Source organism: Neodiprion fabricii, chromosome 3 (assembly GCF_021155785.1).
Source record: "Neodiprion fabricii isolate iyNeoFabr1 chromosome 3, iyNeoFabr1.1, whole genome shotgun sequence".
In the NCBI taxonomy this organism is placed as follows: domain Eukaryota; kingdom Metazoa; phylum Arthropoda; class Insecta; order Hymenoptera; family Diprionidae; genus Neodiprion; species Neodiprion fabricii.
The window spans coordinates 23,261,727-23,283,364 of NC_060241.1; the positions used below are offsets into that span (position 1 = coordinate 23,261,727).

Genomic DNA, 21,638 nt, shown 5'->3' on the forward strand with positions numbered 1-21,638 from the left:
CTCTGACATGACGTGAAAAACGTGATTGAATACTCTCGTGAAATTTTTGTGGCTTGTTCAAGTTGTAGAAAAACCGTTATCGTGGCTTTCTCATCTCATAGGTACATTTTACATTTTCTTATAAAATGTTATTTTCGTCTTCGATGCACTAAATACACGGTTATAGAAAAAAGAATGTTCCAGTAGGGCCATTAAAATCGTTGGATTAATTTGACAGTTTTTTAATGTATTACTAATTACAAATGTTACTAGTACTTATTTGTTTTTTTACTCAATTATACATATCGTGTATACGAATTAGTTGTTGGTAGTCGCCCGGAATGCGAAATCTCTGGAGGCGTTAAAGTCGGTGATCCGCAAGTGGAGAAAAGTTCTTCGCATATATAATAGCGGAATTCTGTCTTGTGTAATACATTGCACAAATATGTCATTGTCAAGATTATACACGTACGAAGGGTGCGACGCGTTTTCCCCGATACGAGTAAAGCCGTTTATTATTGAACTTCCGCTTTTCCGTGTTAAATCGACTCGTGAGGGTTACGGCTTATCGCGCTTGTCGATGTATTTGCCAAAAATCACTCGCTAAGATAGGGGCAATAGCGATTTGATAGGGTGGAAAATTTCACCGTAAATATCTCGCGTGCAGCGTCGAATGTCGTAAAGAGCACTCGTTTGATTTCAAATGCAAATTTTCGAAATAAAACCGGGGGTAAAAATGTAGAAACATGAAAACCAATGTATCGCAATATCAAATTTTCAAAGACGTGAAAATTTATTTTTCGGAACACTGAAAATATATAATGTTGAAATGTAGAAAAGTCAAGATGTAGAAACGTGAAGTATATGCGGAGCCATAACATGAAATTGTCGGAACGAATGAAGATATATCAGAATTTTGACAATTCTACGTTTTGGTTGTTGGCACATTTTTACCCCAACGTGAAATCACTGGCTATAGGATTTTGCGTGTAACTGTAAGAATTTATAAAATATTTTCCGCGTTTTTAGCCATAAATAATCACTTCGTCACGCCGTTAAGTGAAAGCCAGATTGAGTTGCGGAGTAAGTAGGAAATGGTAAGTCTCATGTCTCGCTGCAAGTATCCTCTCGTTACACATTCCTCACTACCCTTACAAAATATTAGATTTCAAGAGCATGTAGACGTCCCGTAAGTCGACGTGAGCCGTACGTAGGCGGCAAAGAATCCTGCTTCCTTTTATTCAGTGTTGGATTGCGTTTTAAACGGAGACACCGTGAGATGCGGGAAAACTATTCTTTCTTTCGCAATTTTCGCGAGGGATGAATAAGAAATAAAAGTTGAGAACGTGAACAACGTTACAAACGAATCAGGCTTTTGAGACGAACATGCGCTTTGGGTATAGGCATTCAGTTGTTTGCCGAATCCTGGCGGGTACCTGTTCGGTACAAAAAAAGGTCGAATATAGAATTGAACGAATTGGAAAAAAGAAGAGAAAAAGGAAAAGGACGACGGGACGAAGATGAAATATCAGTATGCAAGCAAGCTTCTTTACTACTTTTTTTTTACGAGCTTCTTACGCTTTTATTGAATCTTTTGGTCTGGAAAAAAGGTTGTATATCAATATTATAAGGTATAATACCGAAAGCTTGTTATTATATTTGTGCAGTACGCGGGAAAATATCGTATATAAACCGGTGCGCAAATGGGCTTTCGTTTTATAATTAAATCCGAGAGTTTCTGACTGATTTAAAACGTTCTGATTTTTTTCAGATTCTCACAACAGTTCCGTCGACTCGTTTATACTCCAATATATTGGAAAATACACTCGCGTATTATATCCGCGTTCTGAATATTAAAATTCAAAACCGTGCCACGAAAGTAGAAAGACTCTCAACACCCGACCAGTCCATGAAATTGTCCGCGTTATCTCTGCTCTCCAAATCGAAAATATATCAACGCAGAAGCTTATTCCTTCACCAATCCTACACAATTATTCAATACGTGTTTGAAAGAATTTCTCCGCGTTCTCTGAATGTATGCTTTTGAAAATTTTGTCGATCTTTCCTCTTTGCGCGCCCCCATAATTAACGAGGTTCAAATCCGAAATCGAAATACATCGTTCACAATACATAGCTTCGCTTGGTCTTCCTCAGCCGATTAGCCGTACATACCTATAAATTTTTTCAATGAAATCTCGCGTTCAAAGCAAAACTGGCTCGTCTGAAGGTCGGTCCGTTTGTCAGTCTCGCGGGCAAGGTCCTAATCGAAATGCGTCGGAAAGCCTCGGCGAAATTAAATCACACCTAATCTCACCGCGAATCGTTTGGGCACGGCCGAAGCCGCAGCCGCGTAACGTGATTGCACCAGAAACGCTGTGGAGCGAGTGGAAAAAGTCAACGGTAAGTCAGACAGGCGACACGGCAAACGGCCGGCAGTCGCGTTCCGGGCGTAAAAACTTAATCACACTTGCGGACGTGATAAGGTCCTCAAAGGGACCAGCCGATTCAATTGCTCTCGAAGCTTTCACCCCTTCGCGACAAGCTGTGCGAATCAAGGTATCAGATTTCACACATTTCTCACAAACTCGCAGTGTGGGTACAACGCGTTTGCCGGTAGCTGAGAAAGAGAGGAATTTATAGTTCTGGTTACTTTGCGTTACTCGACTATTCTCACTTTTCAACTATTGCAATAAGTTCATGTTGGTTCGAGAATCAATTCATGTCGAGGAGTTATTTAAGCGAAAGAATTTCATCCGGTGTGAAAACGAATTTGACGACTGCAGGGATTACAAAATTTTATCATTTTGGACAATGTTTTCGGGTTAAAAGGGATGAGGGATTTTCAAGTTGGCTGATTCTGGATAATCCGAGTCATAATTATTTAATCTGCCAACGTATTTTTTTCTACTTCAATTATAATATGCCTGAGGAATTCTTATTACTCTCGCAAAGTGGAAAAATAATTACGCCGTGGATGTAGCATATTTCTATACATGGGCGTGGAATTTTAACGGAGGCCCAAAAGATACGCGTGAAGATTATGTTGTACTTAATTTTTAAGAGCTGGGGCAGAAAGCTGACACCGAACAGGTCTGGGATACGAGATAAAACTGTATCGTTGCATGGAAATTGGTTGAGAATTCGTATCGATTACAGAAAATATTAATAAGTGTGCGAGATAGTCAAGAAACTCGTACAAAAAATATTAACTTCACAAATACCTTTGGAATTATCAAATTTTTCAACTTTTGGTGAATAGCTAGTTGATATGGAAATCCCGCGGTGAAAGAATTGATTGAAACGAATTGTGGTTCGATTGTTACCCAAAATTTTTTATCTTTTTTTTTTTTTTTTACTGAAAATTACTCAACGTGATCTGATTTCACTGTATTCGAGATATATCGAGAGACAACGTGGCTGTAACCTGGGCTTTGCGCAGACACGTAATATCATGGGTGAGTGAAATCTCTACGGTAAAATGTGATTCAATGTAATAAATAGACTCCACGTGGCGCGAGGCGAAAGCGCGACAGATAATGTGACGCAATAAATTTCACTATACAAATAATTATACATGCGCTATTGTTTTACCTCTAAAACGACAGAGTCTGTTTCTAAGGTGGATGAACGAGACAACTTATCGCCTTGGACATTACTATTAATTAACACAAGACACCTAATATTTTTACAGTGTCATATTATAATGTATTTACGTAACTACGTAGACTACGAACTATGGGAAGATACGGAGTGAAATTGAAATTACGCCAGGAATTTGAAATGAGGAAAAACAGTCAGGCAACAAGTATAAATAAATAAATGATGAACGAATGAATGAATGAATAAGGAAATAATTTCTTTCTTCAATCCAGTCATTGACGTAAAAACTTTTTCATTCGCAATTACATCACTCGTCAACTTTATTTGCAGGAAAAGTAAATGAACGAATTGAAAAAAAGAAGGAAAAGAAAAAAGAATGAAATCAGTGGACCGTCTGAAATTTGCATGTATTACAATATGTGTATACGCGACTCGCTCGACTGTTGCATTCGTAATCGATTTAGCAGGAGAGTGGTCGACGAAAAGGATCGAACGCTCCGTAAACTATGTGCTTCACGGGATGCAGGGCACTTCGGTTATAACGTATTTACGTTGGGATAGATAGTCGAAGCGTTACATAAATGCCGAGTACTGTGCAGCCGTGGGCACGCGTGTTATTCATTGCGATTCCGCGGGGCGCATTATCTCTGATTTGCATATTGTAAAGTTTCACCTCGAACAAATGATATCGCTGCGTTGTACGGTAGGTACTTAGGTAACTGCCGTTCTCTGCAATTCTGTATTATAATCGTGAAATCGCGAAAGGCCGCCATTATATTCCTTGCTGTCGCACGTTATAATTACAAGCAAACTTAGGAACGAATGCTATTAGCTGTGAATAGTTTTAATTTATATCGGGAGGTTTTTAGACGCAGGTTCATGTACGTATATTACGTACGAATAGTGAAGATCAAATCCGGAAGTGAAAACTATTTTTTTTATATTTGTTGACTAATTGCAAGAAATTGAGAAAAAAAAAAAATTCTAAATTTACTCAATTTCGTATTTTTATTGGTAATTGTTGTATTTATACGTGTAGGTATACGTTATCCGCTTGGCGCGTAAAAATGAAGAATTACCAATAAAAATATCAAAAACTAATTGTAAGCTAATTTAAGAATTTGTTTCCTGCATTTATTCGAGTCAATATACAAAACCATTGCGAAATCAAAAAATCTGAAATAATTCAGGAGTGCTATTTAGAACGCGAAAAGTCATACAAAAAATTATGAACGAAATGAAAAATGGTGAGGGAGAATCATTTCTCCAGTTGGCGTAGAATACCTTATATGCAAGTCTGTAAACAGTTTAGAGGGACAAAAATATGCGAGGGTTAGTCGAAATGGGGTGTGTTAATCTTCTTAGGGTGCAGAAACTCCAACACCGTTGTATAGTTATGATACATCGACGAATTAACTTCGACAAGGTCTACCACGGTGCTTACAATTAGTTACAGAAATTCTGGGATGGGCGTGTGCGTTTCGCATCTGCAAATTTAAACACGCACACACCCGTCATCATCATAATCATCCATTACGGTAATTACTCGTCATGTAGAATAGTAGTAATTCATTCGAGTTTGTCGTTCGACGTGACGTTGACAACGAGAAAAATTTTGTTTTATACATTCGCTAGAAAATTCTATTAAAATGGGTATCGTTACGATAAAGGTTGAAATATTCTTGTAATTACGAAAATATGATACAAACAATTATTTAGTGTGCTTATACTTGGCAATACTATATTTTATGGTTGTAGCAACATTGACTTCGGTCGCTTATTGTTAGTCCGCTACGTTTTTCCAACTAAATAAAGCCTTGATGTAATTTTATTCTTACACCAACATCAGATAATCGCCGTAGTTACAAGAAAAAATATTACCACAGATTGAACATAATCAAGATGAACAGTAACACGCACCAGATTTTCCTATTACAGTGTCAAAATTCAGTTTTATTTTGTATCCAGAACTGCGTACATTCTTCGGTTATGGTTAAAAAAATGTATGTGCTATAACTCTTTGTTACAAGAAAAATAAACGGGTTCTCCGATAATAAAGCAGACGCCACAGTGAAGCACAGAAAATACAGGGAAAAATCTTATATTCAAGAAAATGTTTGCTCTCAAGTTATCGTCCAGAGAAAAACTGTTTTTACAATAATAGTGGTTGACGCAGCAACCAAATAATTCGTCTATTCGTAACATGCTTTTATCTTAAAGGGCTAAGACTCCCTTGTTTAATTATACAGGGTAAGAAGGATATATAATTAAAAATATACATATATGTATGCATGCATGTGTACATATATATACATGTATGTAACCGCGACTAGGAATTTCTCCCGATGGCAGCTTCGCTAATAGGGTGGGTGCCATTTATTGTTAGACAAGATTCCTTGGCTGATAGTGTCCGTGGTAAAATGCGAAATGGGAGTGACACAACTTATCAACGTATAGTGAGGCTAGGAACGGATGGCAGGGAAGCTTCGGTTCGCGGGTCCACGAGAGAATCACCTAATTACGTAAGTTATAATGGAGTTTAACGTTTGCCCTGCGCTTTCTGGCCACGTGTCTGCGGCCGTCTGTACAAAGTGAGAATTTCACTGTACAGCCCTGTACAAGCAGGTAAATCTAAAACACGACGGAGCTCTCAGGCGCGAATCGTGCCCAGCGGGGAGAGAAATTTTAACAGCAGTATCGATTGCTGTCGAGGTGAAGGGAGGCTGCAGCAGGGCGACGGGGAAATTCCTCGATCCTCTTGCAGATCCTGTTTCCACCTTATCGGTACTTACGGTGGTGATGTTGGACAGGCGAGAACCGCCGCGCCTTCAGTCAGGCCAAACGGAACCTCTCATCCCTTCGGAAAAACTCTCCCCCCCCCCAGTCCTAATCGCTGGTTTAATTAACGTTAAACCGGCGGTTTAATTACCCGTCATCAACGGCTGTGTGAAATTAATTTTTGATTGAACGTGAAATTTCAAGTGAGAAACTTTTTACCAACGTCGAAGAAAAATACGACACGTCAATTGGGATACCGGAATAAATTGATGGGGCTGCTTCAGTCCGAAGCGTTCGAGGGGCGAATCTCTCCTGATCAACGTTATACACGCCTCCATTAAATCCAGCGATCAAAACTTTTTTCAAACTCTGCCTCAGATTCCGACCCGGCATTGATACTTACCCAGATTGCAATCGCATAAATTCTCTTATCAACTTGCATTTCGTTTTATTTTCATCGAAAATTTTCACCCTCGTGAATATCGGCGTCTAATATTTTTTAATTTGTAATTTAAACTCCAACGATGCTGTACGGAAGCGACAAGTATTTGTATATTTGCGAAGGAAACATATTTCGTTTAAGTTTATGTTTTTTTTACAACTTGTCACTTCACCAAAGGGATTTCAATTTCGTTGGAAAGTTGAAACGACATCGATGATTTGCTTTCGGCAATATAAATTGAAGTCGATAGTGCAAAGATTTGCATGGAAATGGTTTTGTTTTACAGGAAAATTGAAAACGTGCGTATTGAAAAGATTTTCTTTCTTATTTGCCCTATGCTTTCTCTCTCTCTCTCTCCTCTGCTTGTTCCCTTTGTTCGTACGTTCAATCAGCTGCTCCAGACTCGCCGGGTCGACGTGTCGGCGTTTTCGATAAACGGAGGCCCAACTTGCCGCTGAGCTTAGCCCACCACTATTCAGGTATACCTGATGGAAAGGAAATGATTTTCATCCACTAACTTCCTGCCAATCAAAACGACGAGAAGCGTCAGAAACGCCGTAAACTCGCGCTAACTTCTTTCCGATGGTGTTGGCCGTTGGTGGCCGTAAATTGAGTAACTGCCGAAACGCCGAATCTCGCGGACGTAATAAAATAATAATATGATAACTCGGCTTTACGAGTTCGGATTATCCAGATATTGTGGGGTCGGAGGCAACGCCCGACACTCTTCACCGGCTACCTTGGCCGCCAGATCTTTACGTTATTACGCCTCTGTTAACCTTAGATATAGAAGGTTCACCTTCGAGCTGGGGGTTCCTTTCTATCGAGGTTACAGCCTCGCAAATATTCGCTATCAACCAAATCTGAGAAAAAGAAGGCCAATTTTTAGCAAAATTAGTTGTAAGGTTGAAGGTACAAGTTAAATCGTTAATCTGTGCCTTTTGTTGCTTTTTGATGCTTATAGAGCACTTCTGAAAAAATTAATATTTACGTCGTAGAGTGATCAGTTTTTGCGACATTACTGGCCCCCTCATTGCTTAATTGTAACATGAAGTGCAAATGTGATGTGTCTTTGTATAGTTTTTTCTTCCGGTAAAAAAAAGAAGAATACCAGTTTCTTATAGTTGCAATTCCTTCCACTCCACTAGTTTTTACTTTATCGGTTAAGCTTCATCTTCCGAAGCTAACATGAATCTCATCGTAAAAACACGTTAAACCTCACGCTAAAAGGTCGGTGAAGGTTCGTAAGACGAACCTAGCATTGTCAGGCATTTTTTATTTTTAATTCCAATCTTTGAATATCCTAGAAAATCCGCGGTGTACGTTTTTCCTCTGTTACCGGGTTATATTTTGACTGTACGAGCGTAGAGTTGTAGCATATAATTTACAGGCGGCTGGGCGCTTCGTCTGCTCAGCGGTGCATTAATATTCGGTACAACATGGTATAACTGCAGCGGTAATTGAAAATAATTACGTTAATTAAAAGCGGCCGAACATCCCTGCGCCGCATAATGATCTGTTTCATCTTCATAAAATACCATAGACGTACAGGTGAACGAATGCATACCGTACGCATCACTTTGTGAGAAATGGAGAGCACGTCCCGTGCAATGTACAATTGGAGACAATGAATCTGAGACGGCTAATTTTTTACACTAGACAGTTATGTTGGCAACACAGAAACCTACAGGGCCATAGTCGGCCGAGCACGAAACAAACTCAATCTCAATAAACATAACATAATGACTTGTTGGATTGACACGTATTCTAAGGTTAGATTCGACGATCATGTGTTATGTTATGTTTATTGAGATTGAGTTTGTTTCGCGCTCGGCCGACTATGGCGCTGTAAGTTTCTCAGTGTTGCCAACGTAACTGTCTAGTGTAAAAAATTAGCCGTCTCAGACTCATTGTCCCCGAATGTACATCCCGGATCGAAAGATAAAGCGGCTACACGTAACGTACGCCGTAAGTTTATTCGGCGAAACGTACGTTGGCTAAACTAATAATATTTCAATCTAACACTCACTCTTCGCTTGCTGCGAATGTTATCCAACTGGCGCTGGGTTGCTTCTCCTATGCTCTGGGAACCCCATAATTCAAGACCAACTCTGGCGTACGTAAACGTCATTGATCCAATCGGCAGGAAGTACGTGAGTATCATGAATATCACGTTGTATCTGTAACAGAGGGAGAATAAACAAGGTAGAGTATCGGATGGACGTATTTTTTCCACGAAGGACGTCCTCGAGTTTACACCCATGAACGGTATTACGTTTTTCTTCGAAATCGAGATCAAGTCCGCCGGATTTCCCACGCGTTCACGCTTATTTGCGTTCTGCGTTCTCTCTTATGTCAACTTGAGCCTAAGTTGACAGGAAAGTGAGGACGTGCCTCGGGCACAGTTCGGAATCGAGTTTCCCGAATCGCTTCGGTCAGTCCTTGTACGCGTCTTGGATGACAGTCGTTCGGACCAATCAGGGTACTGCTTCAAACTCTCGGCTGTCGTCGGCCAAGACGCGATGATTTGGCTATTCAGGATGTTTCTATTGTCATTGAACATCCACGGCATGTCTAGCTTCAAGGCAAGATACGAGTGTAACAGCGTGCACGGCCGGGAGTCGAAATTGAATTGACATTGATTACCATCCAGAATCAAACGCGTTAATTATGCGTCATCTGTTTTGCTGAGTTGAAAATTGTGAAACAATTCGTGACAAAATCGTTTCCTGAACAAAGTTCCATGTTCGTTTTGCGGTTCAACGGGTCCGGAATTAACTCGAATATTTTAGATTTCGTCACAATTGGCATTATTACTTATTCCAGCCGTTATTGTGTTGTTGCAATTTTCGGACAATACGACATGCGGAGGAACTTTGTATAATACCTACGTCTGTAGTAACAATAAAATTGACCCTCTATATGGATAACGACATTTGTATTATACACGCCGGCGCCGAATGTAATTTTCATCCGAATCACAAACTAATATGGGCAGTTGTTGCGTGTTAATAATAGGTATGGCCGAATAGCTGTGCAGCTGAATTCGCTCGCGAATGACTACAAATTAGTTACACATTGTGTATAATACAATACAGCGTAACGCTTTGTTCCTACTCGTTATGTTCACTTTATGGCGTGTGAGATTAATAAATTGCGCCAGCTTGGATGTATCAAGAAAAGTAATTTCTTACCCTCGACACAGTGGTTTTTTTTTTTCTTTTTTTATGATTATGTTACGACGATTCAGGTAATTTTTGGTCATTTTAACCCTCCATTACGTAATCTTCATCACAAAAGGGGCGTCGGTGTAAAAAATTGTTCCTTTATTCTTCTTCTTCACACTTCCGTGAAATTCTTAATTGGCATTCTAGATGTGCGGAACGCGACGCCAGCTTTGTACTTGAAACGTCTTGAAGTGTCTTAATTGAAACCCGAATAGCGTGAATTCTCTCCGAAAGGTTATATAATACATTCAAGAAGTTTCACAAGTTATACAATATGTACAATATTGGGCTTAAATTTAAAAATTCGGTGTCCGTAATCATCCGTGAATTTGATTAGGGTAAAATTTCTCTAAAACTTTGTGGAACAATTAAAGTTCTCGCTTGGAGAACGTGAGATTTGAAGTTTTTAACGACCCATCGGGCAAGAGCACTGATAGTGAAATTACACATGTCTCGGGAAGATGTAACGTCGTCATTTATGCGTAGGCATGCGAGAGCTTGCGGAATGGTAGGAACCCCGAGGAAATCTTCAGCCCCGATACAGTAATACGTTATAAATTCCACAAGATTGACGGCGGTGGATTAGGCCGCGGTTTAACGTCTCGAGAGCATAATTAATTGAACGAAAGATTCGTTCATTAGCAACGGGATTCCGAAAGCGAGTGTTATTCCGCGAAATGCGTTGCTTACCGGGTCCTCTCCCCTTTCCGTCAATTTCCTTGATTTAACCGGATTATTAATCATTATCGCCATTGTTTATCTTAAAATTATACCCACCAATATTATTATACACGTGTCGTTGAGCTGTGCGCTCTGTAACATCGGTTGCTCTAGGAGAGGAAATTTCTAATATGTTACAGGTCTAATGTATTATAAATGTAACAATTCCTACTGACGATCGTATTCTTATTTAACGATGTCAACTTGATTGCTCGGTTATCCAGGGTTCCGGAACAATTGAAAACAAAATGTAATTTGAAGATTATTTAATATTTTGAGTCACGCGTTATTGTACTGAGTCAACTTTTGTAACAAGATGGTGATCAAAGGTTTTTCAGGTCGCTGAATACAAATCGGATATCAAATTTCAAATATTCAACTCGGCGGATCCAATATGGCGGACGAAAATTAAAAATTTTCTCGAATCCGGTCAAAACAATGCTGTGCAGGGGTTTTCGGGGTCGTTGATTACAAATCTGAAACCCCATAATTAGTGACTCGAAAAACTTATGTTTTATCTAAAACACGTATTATGTGTAGAGGGGTAACTTTCTCGGAAATGAATTCTGCCTTCAATTTTAACAAACTTTCAATTAATTTGTTAATATTTTACATTGTATCGCAACAATTACTCTCGAGTATCGAAAACCAATTAGTATACTGTCAGAAGTAGCAAAAAACCGCAAAGAAATATGTTGAAAAAAGAAAAAAGTTCTCTGAATATACAAAAAATGGATATAAAATAGGTGTTGAGAATATTTACCACCGTGACTCAAAGGGTTAAGCCGTTGTTGTGACGATAACCATGGCGCTAGAACATTTTTAGTAACTTATGAAAAATAAAATTATTATCAGTCTACGTACTTGTCAAAGTAAACAAATCCCCTGTCTCTGCTGACTTCTTTGCCGTTTCCACGAGCCCTTCTTTGTCGATTATTGTTTTTTATGGGTTTGCTCCGGCGTCAGATTGATATACGAGCTATGGAAACCAGGTACCTAAATACATGCCTGCCTATGTGCTGCGCGTTATATGCGCGTGTAGACGCTGTATAATTTATGACTGTATGGATCACGCGTGTATAATTTTCGCATTTAGAGCGATACGGAGGGGACTAGACCGTTTTCAACTAGCATCGTTAACCTTTCAGTTTTCACGATGCGTTACGGTTTTCTTTAGAAATCCTGAGCGATGCTCTTCTATGCAACCAATGAAAAAACTCGTCTTCTTATCGTTGCAATTCATGCGGTCTGCTGTACGTGTCAGCTTTGTACCGGGGTAAAACTACGCCTTTCGGTACATTTACCTGCAACGTAATCCTCGTCATTCGAAGAATGTTGTCCTCGGTTCGAATTGTCATCTCGAATCGTTCGTGAATGGGATCAATTTACTTAATTTATGATTTGTCGTATGACAAGCATTTCAATTTTTCCTTTATCGCACTGTTATTGCGTAGGCTCACGAATTTACTCATCCAACGATGAGAACAACAATTTTTAAGCGGGTACCCTGTTCGATTTCGACGTTAACGTATACATATATCTCCAAATATCGAGGTCCACGCATGAAATCTCAATAACAAATTCGTAGAATTCATGCTTTCTCTTTATTTATGCGTAAAATGCAAAATGCATCGAAGTGATTTTGTTCAGAATTGTGTATAGAATAGGACTGTCATGCCTTTTTTATTTTTGGGTTTGATATACGTGTACCTTGATATTTGGAGATATATTATGGAAATAAATTTCTCTAAATCTGGCTCGGTTTTTATGAATAATTCATCGCTGAAATGAAATTGGTCGTACAGAATGAGTGTTTGGGAAAATTAAAAGAAGATTCTTCACTGCATTGCAAAGCTTTGTGTAATTATAACAGTTACAACGGTCAACTTGTACGTGGCCGACAAATATACATATACAAACGTATATAATTGTGGCGTGCATTAGCGCCGAACCGGGACCAAATCCCGGGGATTTTGCGAAAGCTTGCTTCGCATGTAATTTTCATTTGGTCCATATTCCGATGAGCAGGATGTTGCAGGTTCGAGTGGGTGTACCAAGTTTGAGCCACAACGTGCGGCGAGGGGACGTCTTTAATCTAGATACATATATAAACACAAATACACGATACATGCGCATCTGCTTGCCCGGAGACCGCTTAGGCATGTACCAAAGTATGCGATAAAACTAGCCCGAGGGTACGTACGCGGTATATTAAAAGCGCAAAGCCACCGCGGTCGTTGAAATATCGACGAGTAGACGCGAGGAAAGGAGCAAAAAATTTGGCGAGCCCGGGGATATTTTTATGGCATTATCGTTATCTCGGGCGAACTTTCCGGACTTTGTCTGAGTCCTGATAAAAGTGTTGATATATGTTGTTGGAGTTTTTTTTTCATCTCACGGTTAGTCCTGAAAATATTTACAGGGTGAAACTATGAATTCTAGAGAGTCTGAATTGGATTAAAATTCATATGTACTTCGAAACGAATGACAAAGTACAACATTATTTTACGACTCATAGCCGTAGGGAATAAAGTGCATTTTGAACTTGCGAAAAGAAGATTTTTTGCTCAGGAATAATCGGTTTAATCGAATCTTAAAATTTCTACGGACTTATGAGACAAAAATGAAATACTCTCACAGCAATTCAACGAGGCTACACGTTATACGTATAATTAATGTAATGTATTTGTGATTTTTTTTCTCTGGCAATTAACGACTACATAGGCAAGGATTCATTCTTCGGCAGAGGAACATACATTCTATCACCGGTGACGACAAAGAGGGGAAAAAAAATTTGGCATATCTCGTTCGGGATGAAAACGTTTCGTCCTGAGTTATACGATCCGTTCCATAAATCATATGCAGGCTGCGGTTTCATTCCGCTTCGTTCGGCACTCCCGAGTCGCCGAACCTTTTTCTCGAGCAAGATTATCTCTAAATTTTTTTAGCTTGGCTAAAATCTGGTATAATCAAGTGGCGTGATAATATTTCATTATAAAAATCGGCTCAAGGATATTATTATCACTATTATTATTATATCGATATTAATTTCCAGTTTGAGGGCGAATGCCGTTCGGGACATGGATGAATAAAGAATTCCTCGATCCTTGAATACCTACATGACTTTTTAATTTTCATTCAAGGATAATGGTTATCGACCTCGCTCGAATCGATCCATCCTAACGGGGATCGAGAGGCAAAGGGTTGCGCCAGAGGGGGAAGCAGGGTTGACCCTGGAATTGCGGCCTCCTCGAGATGGAATTCAGGAATTCCATCGCATTTCAAACACTCGAAGAATGTCGGGTGAGACGTGAATGCACAGTTGTGACCCGCGGCGAACGTATCCCGAGGGTGCGTCCATGCCCGAGGATGCCACGCGAAGAATGAACGAGGCGGGCTTTACTTCTGACGCCAAAACAGAACAAGTTTCTAAGTTATACACGAGCTACTCCTCAAAGGATAACTTTGGCCGTCAGACCGTGTTGATGCATCTACGAGAGTACGATAAACGGCATACTCCGGTGTTTACCTAAATCTTCTAGCCTAAGACTAAACTTACTTCGTATTAGTTGAAAAAATTGTCGCGAGTACTTCGCTATCGGCGATTCTGCTGAAAGGTTTTTTTGGTTGAAAAGAAAAAAAGAAAATTCTTATATTCTTTCTCTTGTCCAGAGATGAATGTTTGAACTAGATTTACCCGTCTGCTTGAAAAAGTTCCGATTTACCTCGTTTCAACTTCGCTGCAGTTTCCGAGAGGTTCGCATGTTCAGTGTTCACTGTTGTCTTATCGACACACTTTGTGCTTTTTCTTTTTGCTTTTGCACAAATGAACCCTACATTTCGTTCTTATCCCTAATCTAACAACTTGAAAACACTTCCTTTCGCATGTAGTTCGGAGGGCGAAGGAGAGAGACAGGGTGAGATTTGCAGGTGCTACATGGCTTCGCAACTTTTGAGAGGGTTAAAGATTTGCTAGGATTAAAGTCGCGGGCTTCCACAACATCTACCGATGCAGCAATGGAACTGGCGAATACCTTTGTACGTAGTTTGACACGATTGTCGCAGCTCTGTGTTCGCCTCGAGGAGAGTGCAGGTAAGACGGATTCTTAAATCCTCCGAGAGTCGGCGAGGAACGCGCGTTTCTTGGAAAATACAACGTTGTTGATTTCGCGATAGAGCGAAATAGGAGTTGCGAACTTTGCTTTAGATTGAGCAAGTAGATGGCTGCGAGTCTGGAATTGTTATTGCATAGCGTCCCTGAATATTTGAAATAACCTGATCCGTTTGCGTAACCTTCACCTCTGCGGGACTCCGTTTCTTTGCTTTTCTTCCTTTATGCTTATCCAATATCTTCATTCGCTCAATCGCTCCAGGTGAATCGAAAGTGCAGAAATTAGTATTCGAATCGCGTAAGCGACGGCATATTCCGGCCATAGACAAACTTACGACGGAAATAGTTTTCGACATTATATTCAAGATTTTATCGTCAGAGTTACAAATATTATTCCCATTCCATGATCGAATGTCGGTAATATCGTCTCGGATTTCAGAGAATTTTCAGCACCGAACTCCCATCAACCCCTTGTGACTTGCTGAACAAGCAATTTTCTCCTTCAAAGTTTCTCACAGATATCTCATCCCTCTGTCGGAAAAATATTTGCTTTTTCACCGCCACAAAGGCGGCTCGTAATTGCAGTGCGGCGTAAAACTTTACGTTTCGATTAAACCAAACTTCATCACTAAGAAAAAGATAAAAGTAAATAAATAAATAAATTCATCACCCAACATCTGTTATAAATTAGTTTCAGCATTCAAGTCCAAAAGCGACGTCGAGTAAAGAATAAGAAATTTAAACACCGCGCGAAAGGCAACAAGACTGTTGGTTTTTCTTTTATTTCTTTGACACCGTGACTGATAGCGCTGAAGAAATTATAAGAAACGCAAAATGCTTCCATGCACAATTCGGAGTTGGAGAATTTTTTTTGCCGCTATTCACGAATGAGCTTCCACCCTATTTGATGCTTCACCTCAAATTACGCCGAGACTTAAAACGAGCCAGATGAGTTTCATTTTTATTCGGTGTAAAAAGCGTCGCCTAACCGTGCGAAATTTTTCCGACTTTTAGCCTGTTGTCGACACCTCTCTCGCTCATATTTACACCCCTGCAGGCCGCTGAGAGGGTGCGATTCCATTTCAAAACCGAGGGATTGACGAGCTTTCACCGTAAAGGCGAGCACCAGCCTTTATGTAAATTCTTTATTAACTTTATCTCATAGTCCTCTCTAAACAATTAATCTTCCGCACAATGGTAATATTATAATTCTTATAATGATCGTTCTTACGTCATTGTCGCGGTATACATTGCGGTAAGTTTAATCAACACCAGTCGACGAATCAGTTTTCGTCTGTTTGCAATGGACGGTTACTGTGTACAACGGAGCTGTTTTTTGCTGTAAAACAATTCAAATCGGATTTCATTTACTCCGTTTGTGCTGATCAACGTCGCCCCATTTTGTGTCATCTTACAGCTTATTGCGTTTATTAGCTCAAAACCTGATATTCAACTCAATCGCCTTCAACCCCGGTGTCTAAAAAAAATACTACATCCTTGTTCACATTGTTGTTTCTCAAGTCTCCGCAAGAAAACATACTCGAGTAGCTACCATGTGATTATGATTTATGATCGGTTCAAATCAAGTATATCGAAAAACACCGAGTCAGTATTTAAAAAATAACTGTCTCGCAGTTCAAAAATTTATTAGTCAAACGAAGAAGCAGCTCGCGGATCGATAGTCTGATCGATTGATGGATCAAGGATCACATTCTGTCAGCAAATATTGTACGCGACGCTGTCGAAGCGTTTGCGAATGCGAAATGAGACCGAGTTTGATGCTGTCGTTAAGCTTATTACCTCGCGATAAAGTGGCTTATTTGGGAAAATTCGAAATGGTTTATGCATGAAGCAAAGAGAGGAGCGACTACCTTTTTCGCGTGCATCCTTGCGACACTTTGATAAATTACCCAACAAAATGGATCATTACGATTCGTCGCAGAAATCGTAACGTTTTATAAACCGAAGAGCGTCACGAGGTTTGAAATGCTTTTAGTGAGTGCCCGGCCACAGAGGGTGCGAATTTATGGAGGTATTACTGTTTTCATAAAGCTCTTTGAAAACACGCCCTTTGCACTCACGGAAATCGTTTAGAACCGCAAGAAAACGGACTGTGACAGAGCAGTCGGTTATCGTAGAATCTGCTCTTCTGGCGTTAAATTCATAATATAAAATGCTACCCGAGACCGCGTCTCACTCTGCCTTCATGCCTCGGTTGGTGGAAACCTGCACGTGACAGCTGCTCGAAACAGAGATATTTTACGTACCTATACCTGTACATTACACGTGACATGGGGGGGAATTTCTTATATACAATGTTGTACTACACACCCACCTGATTTAATTTTCGTTCTACTAATGTATTTCCGCGCCATTATCAAACCCGCGGACTTAAAATTTATGGTGGCGAGCGTTCATTTTATTAAGGGAAACGGCGCGTTCCAATTTTTATAATTATCCGCACAGACCTGTCAGTGTTATCATACTTGGCTTCCGAATCAAGCATTCCAACAGGTTTAATCGAAGTTTTTACACTCGCGTAAATTTTGATTAAAAAATTTCTGAAACGATCGTTAACGAAATCTTACCAAATTGAGAATACGATCTTTCATTTTTCCTATACATGGCCAACTCCGCCCGAAATTAAGGTCAGGTTAAAGTGCGTAGAACGAGTTCGCATTCGTCAACGTTTGCACATCAAAGTGCCAAGGCTAGACGTGACTACATTACAGTTTGCTTAAGGCTATCATATTCTCTCAAACTTGGTTATGACTCGCGGCAAGAGAATACAAAGCAAATGCGCACGTACTACGCGTCTGTGAAGTACAACTCGCTATGCCTTTCGAAAACGATTTTCTAGCTACTTGATTTACTTCGCTGTAAAATTTAACGCTACGTTCTTCAGTACCTGCCAATCTGACTTTGACGTACGTATCAAGGTTCTTTTGTTTTTCCCGCCTTTTTTACCCCAAGTTCTACTCATCACGTGCTAGGTGCATTTTCATAAAACAGTGTCTAGGCTTTCACCCAGACCGTGCAAAGGTTGAATTTTACGGCATCAAGCCCGGACGGTTATAAACTTATACATACATATATATGTACATTGTAAATATACACAGCGATAACTTACTTTTGATTAAAGCAATATTTCCCCGCCCCGGGTACTTTATTAGCGCGGAATGTGCGCATATGGATAATATAATATAAGCTGTCTATGCGAACGCGTCGCAACGGATGAGAATTCACCCGAGTCGATTGGGGTTGGTACCGGCATTATCGGGAACGTGATCAGAATTCATTGCGTAGGTAAATCGGTACCTATTCGCAAAGCGCGGGGAAGGTGACGCGTAGGTACGCCCAAGGTACCCACCGGAGGTTCTAATTCGTCGGATCGGTACTTACAGATATTCCCCGTAGCTGAGGCCCTCGTCATTGCTGTTCGGCCAATCGCTGTAGCAAATTACTCGGACCTCGCCGTTGTCGAACTTCTGCGTGAAGGTAGTGTAGAACAGGAGCATCGGAAGGGACAAAATAGCGCCGACCATCCATATGGCGACCGCAATGCACAAGGTGGCTCGTCGTCCCATTCGCGGTCTCAAGGGATTCATTATCGCCATATACCTGCAATCAGAGTTAATCACGCGGTTAGCGCTACGTCGAAAACTGTGCCTGAATCATATTTCTCACGGGTATGCAAAATTGACCGTACGAGTTATCTCGGAAATTCGTAAGATTTGATAACAATAATTTACCTAGTCTTGACACGGGAGACTAGTCACCACTTATATAGGGTTTCAAACATGTTTATGATATGCATATAACGAGGAATACAATACAATTTTCATCCATACAGTAATTCTTGCAGGGAAAACTTTTCACTGAAGATCATGGCCAAGCGATGATGGTACATGGGGTTCGGTTACATTTTTGTGATTAATAACTCAAAAATCAGTCGAATCATTTCAATTAAAGTTTGGTTGACAAACGGCTCTGCAGATGTTTCGGATCTCACCGGAATAGTTTATTGTTTTCTTTTTGCTATCATTCGTATCGCTCCAGCTTTCAGTCCAATTCACGTAAAATGCACCTGCAGTTCGCATCTGTAATGAATAATATCCCCAGCTGTTTCGAAACGGGATCTATCATGCAGAAATTTTTCGGGTAGTTTAATTGTTTATCTCACAATGAACAATGATTACGAGGCTTCTATGTTCTAAAATTTGTTAATTATATTTTGGTAATCATTCTCAAAAATATTCATGTATAGCGATCCAGAATGCAGTTTTCAGAAACAATCGATTGTACTACCATTTTTTCTCCACCGTCCATATCAACCGCACCATAAATTACGTAATTCATTAAACTTTTCGGTTCAATTTCCGATTTGGAGCTTACGGGGATGCCTCGCCACCAAATCCATCGGTTCGTTTCGGATCATCGAGCAGTGAGTCTTAAGGCTTTGTCTTCGATGGGGTTTAATCGGTGAACCAATTGTTCACTTCGTTGGAAAGAATGATGACAGTTGACAATGAAGCCTGTATGGGACTTGTGCTTTTGAATCATGGTTTATCCTCATACATGACGACAGATGGCACGGGAGTAAAGTTGGATCGTACGTTTTGACAGGATATTGGCTCTCACTGTGCGAAACTCCAAAGGGTCTCAAGGTCGACACAAAGAGGCAGTAAATATTGCCAACGGATGGGTCATGGAGCCTCCTGGCACCTATGAACCGATCCCTTTGGAAGCCTGAGATTTCGGTATCATTTTATTCGGACGATCGTGTACACACAATGCGTACCTAAATCAGGTGAAGCTTTGTCTGAGGTGTTTCATTCGTCAAGGTGACAAGGGTGACGACGGTTATTGCTTTTCCACAATCATAGGTATTTTGAGTATTTTATTTTTGTCAAGCTGGTATGTTTTATTGTTAGGAGGAGTTTGACACTCGCTTTCAGTTAGGGTCAAAGTAACCGCCCGCACCGTCACGATTCTGGTTATAAAACCGCAACTAATGCGGATAGGAATTCAGACGCAAACTGCAAATTTTGGTGGTATAACTCAACTTTTCTCCATGTATTATATAAATTTATTGGGAGCGAAATGTAATTCAATCGTAGTAACATACGTGCGATGGTGACATATTGACGTTAAAAATTAGTTACAAGGAGGGATGAGTCTTCGGAACTATAAAAATATTCACAAACCTGCTTAATCATTGCGAAGCTCGAACGTACCATCTTCCGTCTTTACAATTGGATTAGCTTGGGGAAAGTTTCGTGGGTCGTTCCTTGAAATTACTCGATTAAGTTATTTTGACACCGGGGCGTCTGCCCTGTCAGCATGACTCAGCTTTACACGAATATTCACGAGGAAAACGAGGAATCGAAACAGATGCTCTGAATGATGGCAGAGGGGATGAGAATGAGAAGTAACAAAGAAGAATTAAGACGGAAGAACCTGAAGGGAAGACGATAATCTTACTAATTTAACACCGCGCGTCCAATGGTCCTGTTATACTTTTTTCGAAAATAGACATGGACTCATCTTGAAATATATTAGGGCGCCGACGTCTCGATAGATACAGAAGACAGGGACTAATTCCGGCCATTATGAAAATAATGTTATCAATTGCAATTAACTCTTTTTCGAACTCAAGTGGCGTGCATGTAACGTGTGCCTAACTAATTATTATACATTTGCAATCATATTCAGCGCATTTGCAACATGTGTCGTATGTATCTGACCGTTTAGTATTGTAGTATAGTATAAGTAGCGTTACTTACGGTCGTTCAACTGTCTGTATCAGAGGTGTAACTCTGAGACTGTGAGTTTCTGTTTCGTAAATTACGTCCCTGTTCGAGGATGAGTCGAAAACTGTGGAATCATACCCGTGATATAAATTCATCAAGGGCTGAACGTTCTGTCGATATAAATGTCACTTGAGAAATTACTCAATTTTTTGAAAGCCTATTTTCCGTTATTATCAATATGAAAAATGATCGACTAAATTTTCTGTAATATCTATGGGGATGCCGAACTCATATCTCTCCATCGATTAATTATCCCATCAACTACGAATATAACATCTCGTCTGTTTATCCAGAATGATCTAATTCCCGGTATATTTCAATTTAAGTTTATATTGCATTCTGGGCGTTCATATTTCGCTTATCCAATTAAACCCACCACGTGTGAAAATTATAATTAGTCGGGGTACTTCATTTTCATTTCAATCGCGAGTTTGCTGCATTATACATATCGGCAATACGGGTTTCGCGTGGGATAATTAAATCAGCTGATTGAAAATGTGAAATTTGAGCTTAACCGATCCTCGTCAATTTTTCAAACACGGAAATGATAACCAGCAATTTTATACTCAGAACTTTGAAATTTAGCTTGCGAGTTTCTGCCTTTGCAGGCTTGCAAAGATCGACCATTCCGAAGACATCGGAATAAATTCACTGGATATGTGGGACTCTAGAATTGAAAGCACTGACTGGAATAGATATAGAGCTCCGAAACCCATCAGTGACATTCAGTTCCAGTTTGAGCTACTCTATTTCCACTTGGGATCGCGCCGTGAACGCAAAAGTAAATCCACAATATTAGGTGGTGAAATTGCATGTTCGTTCTACTACTCAACGCTATTTACGTCCACCGATATTTTCGCTTCGTCATATCGGCAGTCGTTGTTTTTTATTTTATTTTTATTTTACACAATTTATGATTTTTCCTAGAGTTACTGTACCTTCGCGATATTGATCGCAAGAGAAGGGAT

The 21,638-nt window shown here is 40.0% G+C and overlaps 1 protein-coding gene across 3 annotated transcripts in view; it reads right to left on the reverse strand.

Moving 5' to 3' along the window:
* Positions 1-21,638, reverse strand: part of LOC124179099 (tachykinin-like peptides receptor 99D) — a 127,232-nt gene that overhangs the window by 16,414 nt on the left and 89,180 nt on the right. For all 3 annotated transcript variants that reach the window (XR_006869951.1, XR_006869950.1, XM_046563176.1), the window contains 2 exons: positions 18,260-18,478; positions 8,829-8,979 (listed from right to left, as the gene is read on the reverse strand). Coding sequence is in view for 1 of the 3 variants with exons in the window: in XM_046563176.1 (XP_046419132.1) it covers positions 8,829-8,979; positions 18,260-18,478 (370 nt within the window). In the remaining 2 variants the exon portion in view is untranslated. The remainder of the gene's footprint in view (positions 1-8,828; positions 8,980-18,259; positions 18,479-21,638) is intronic.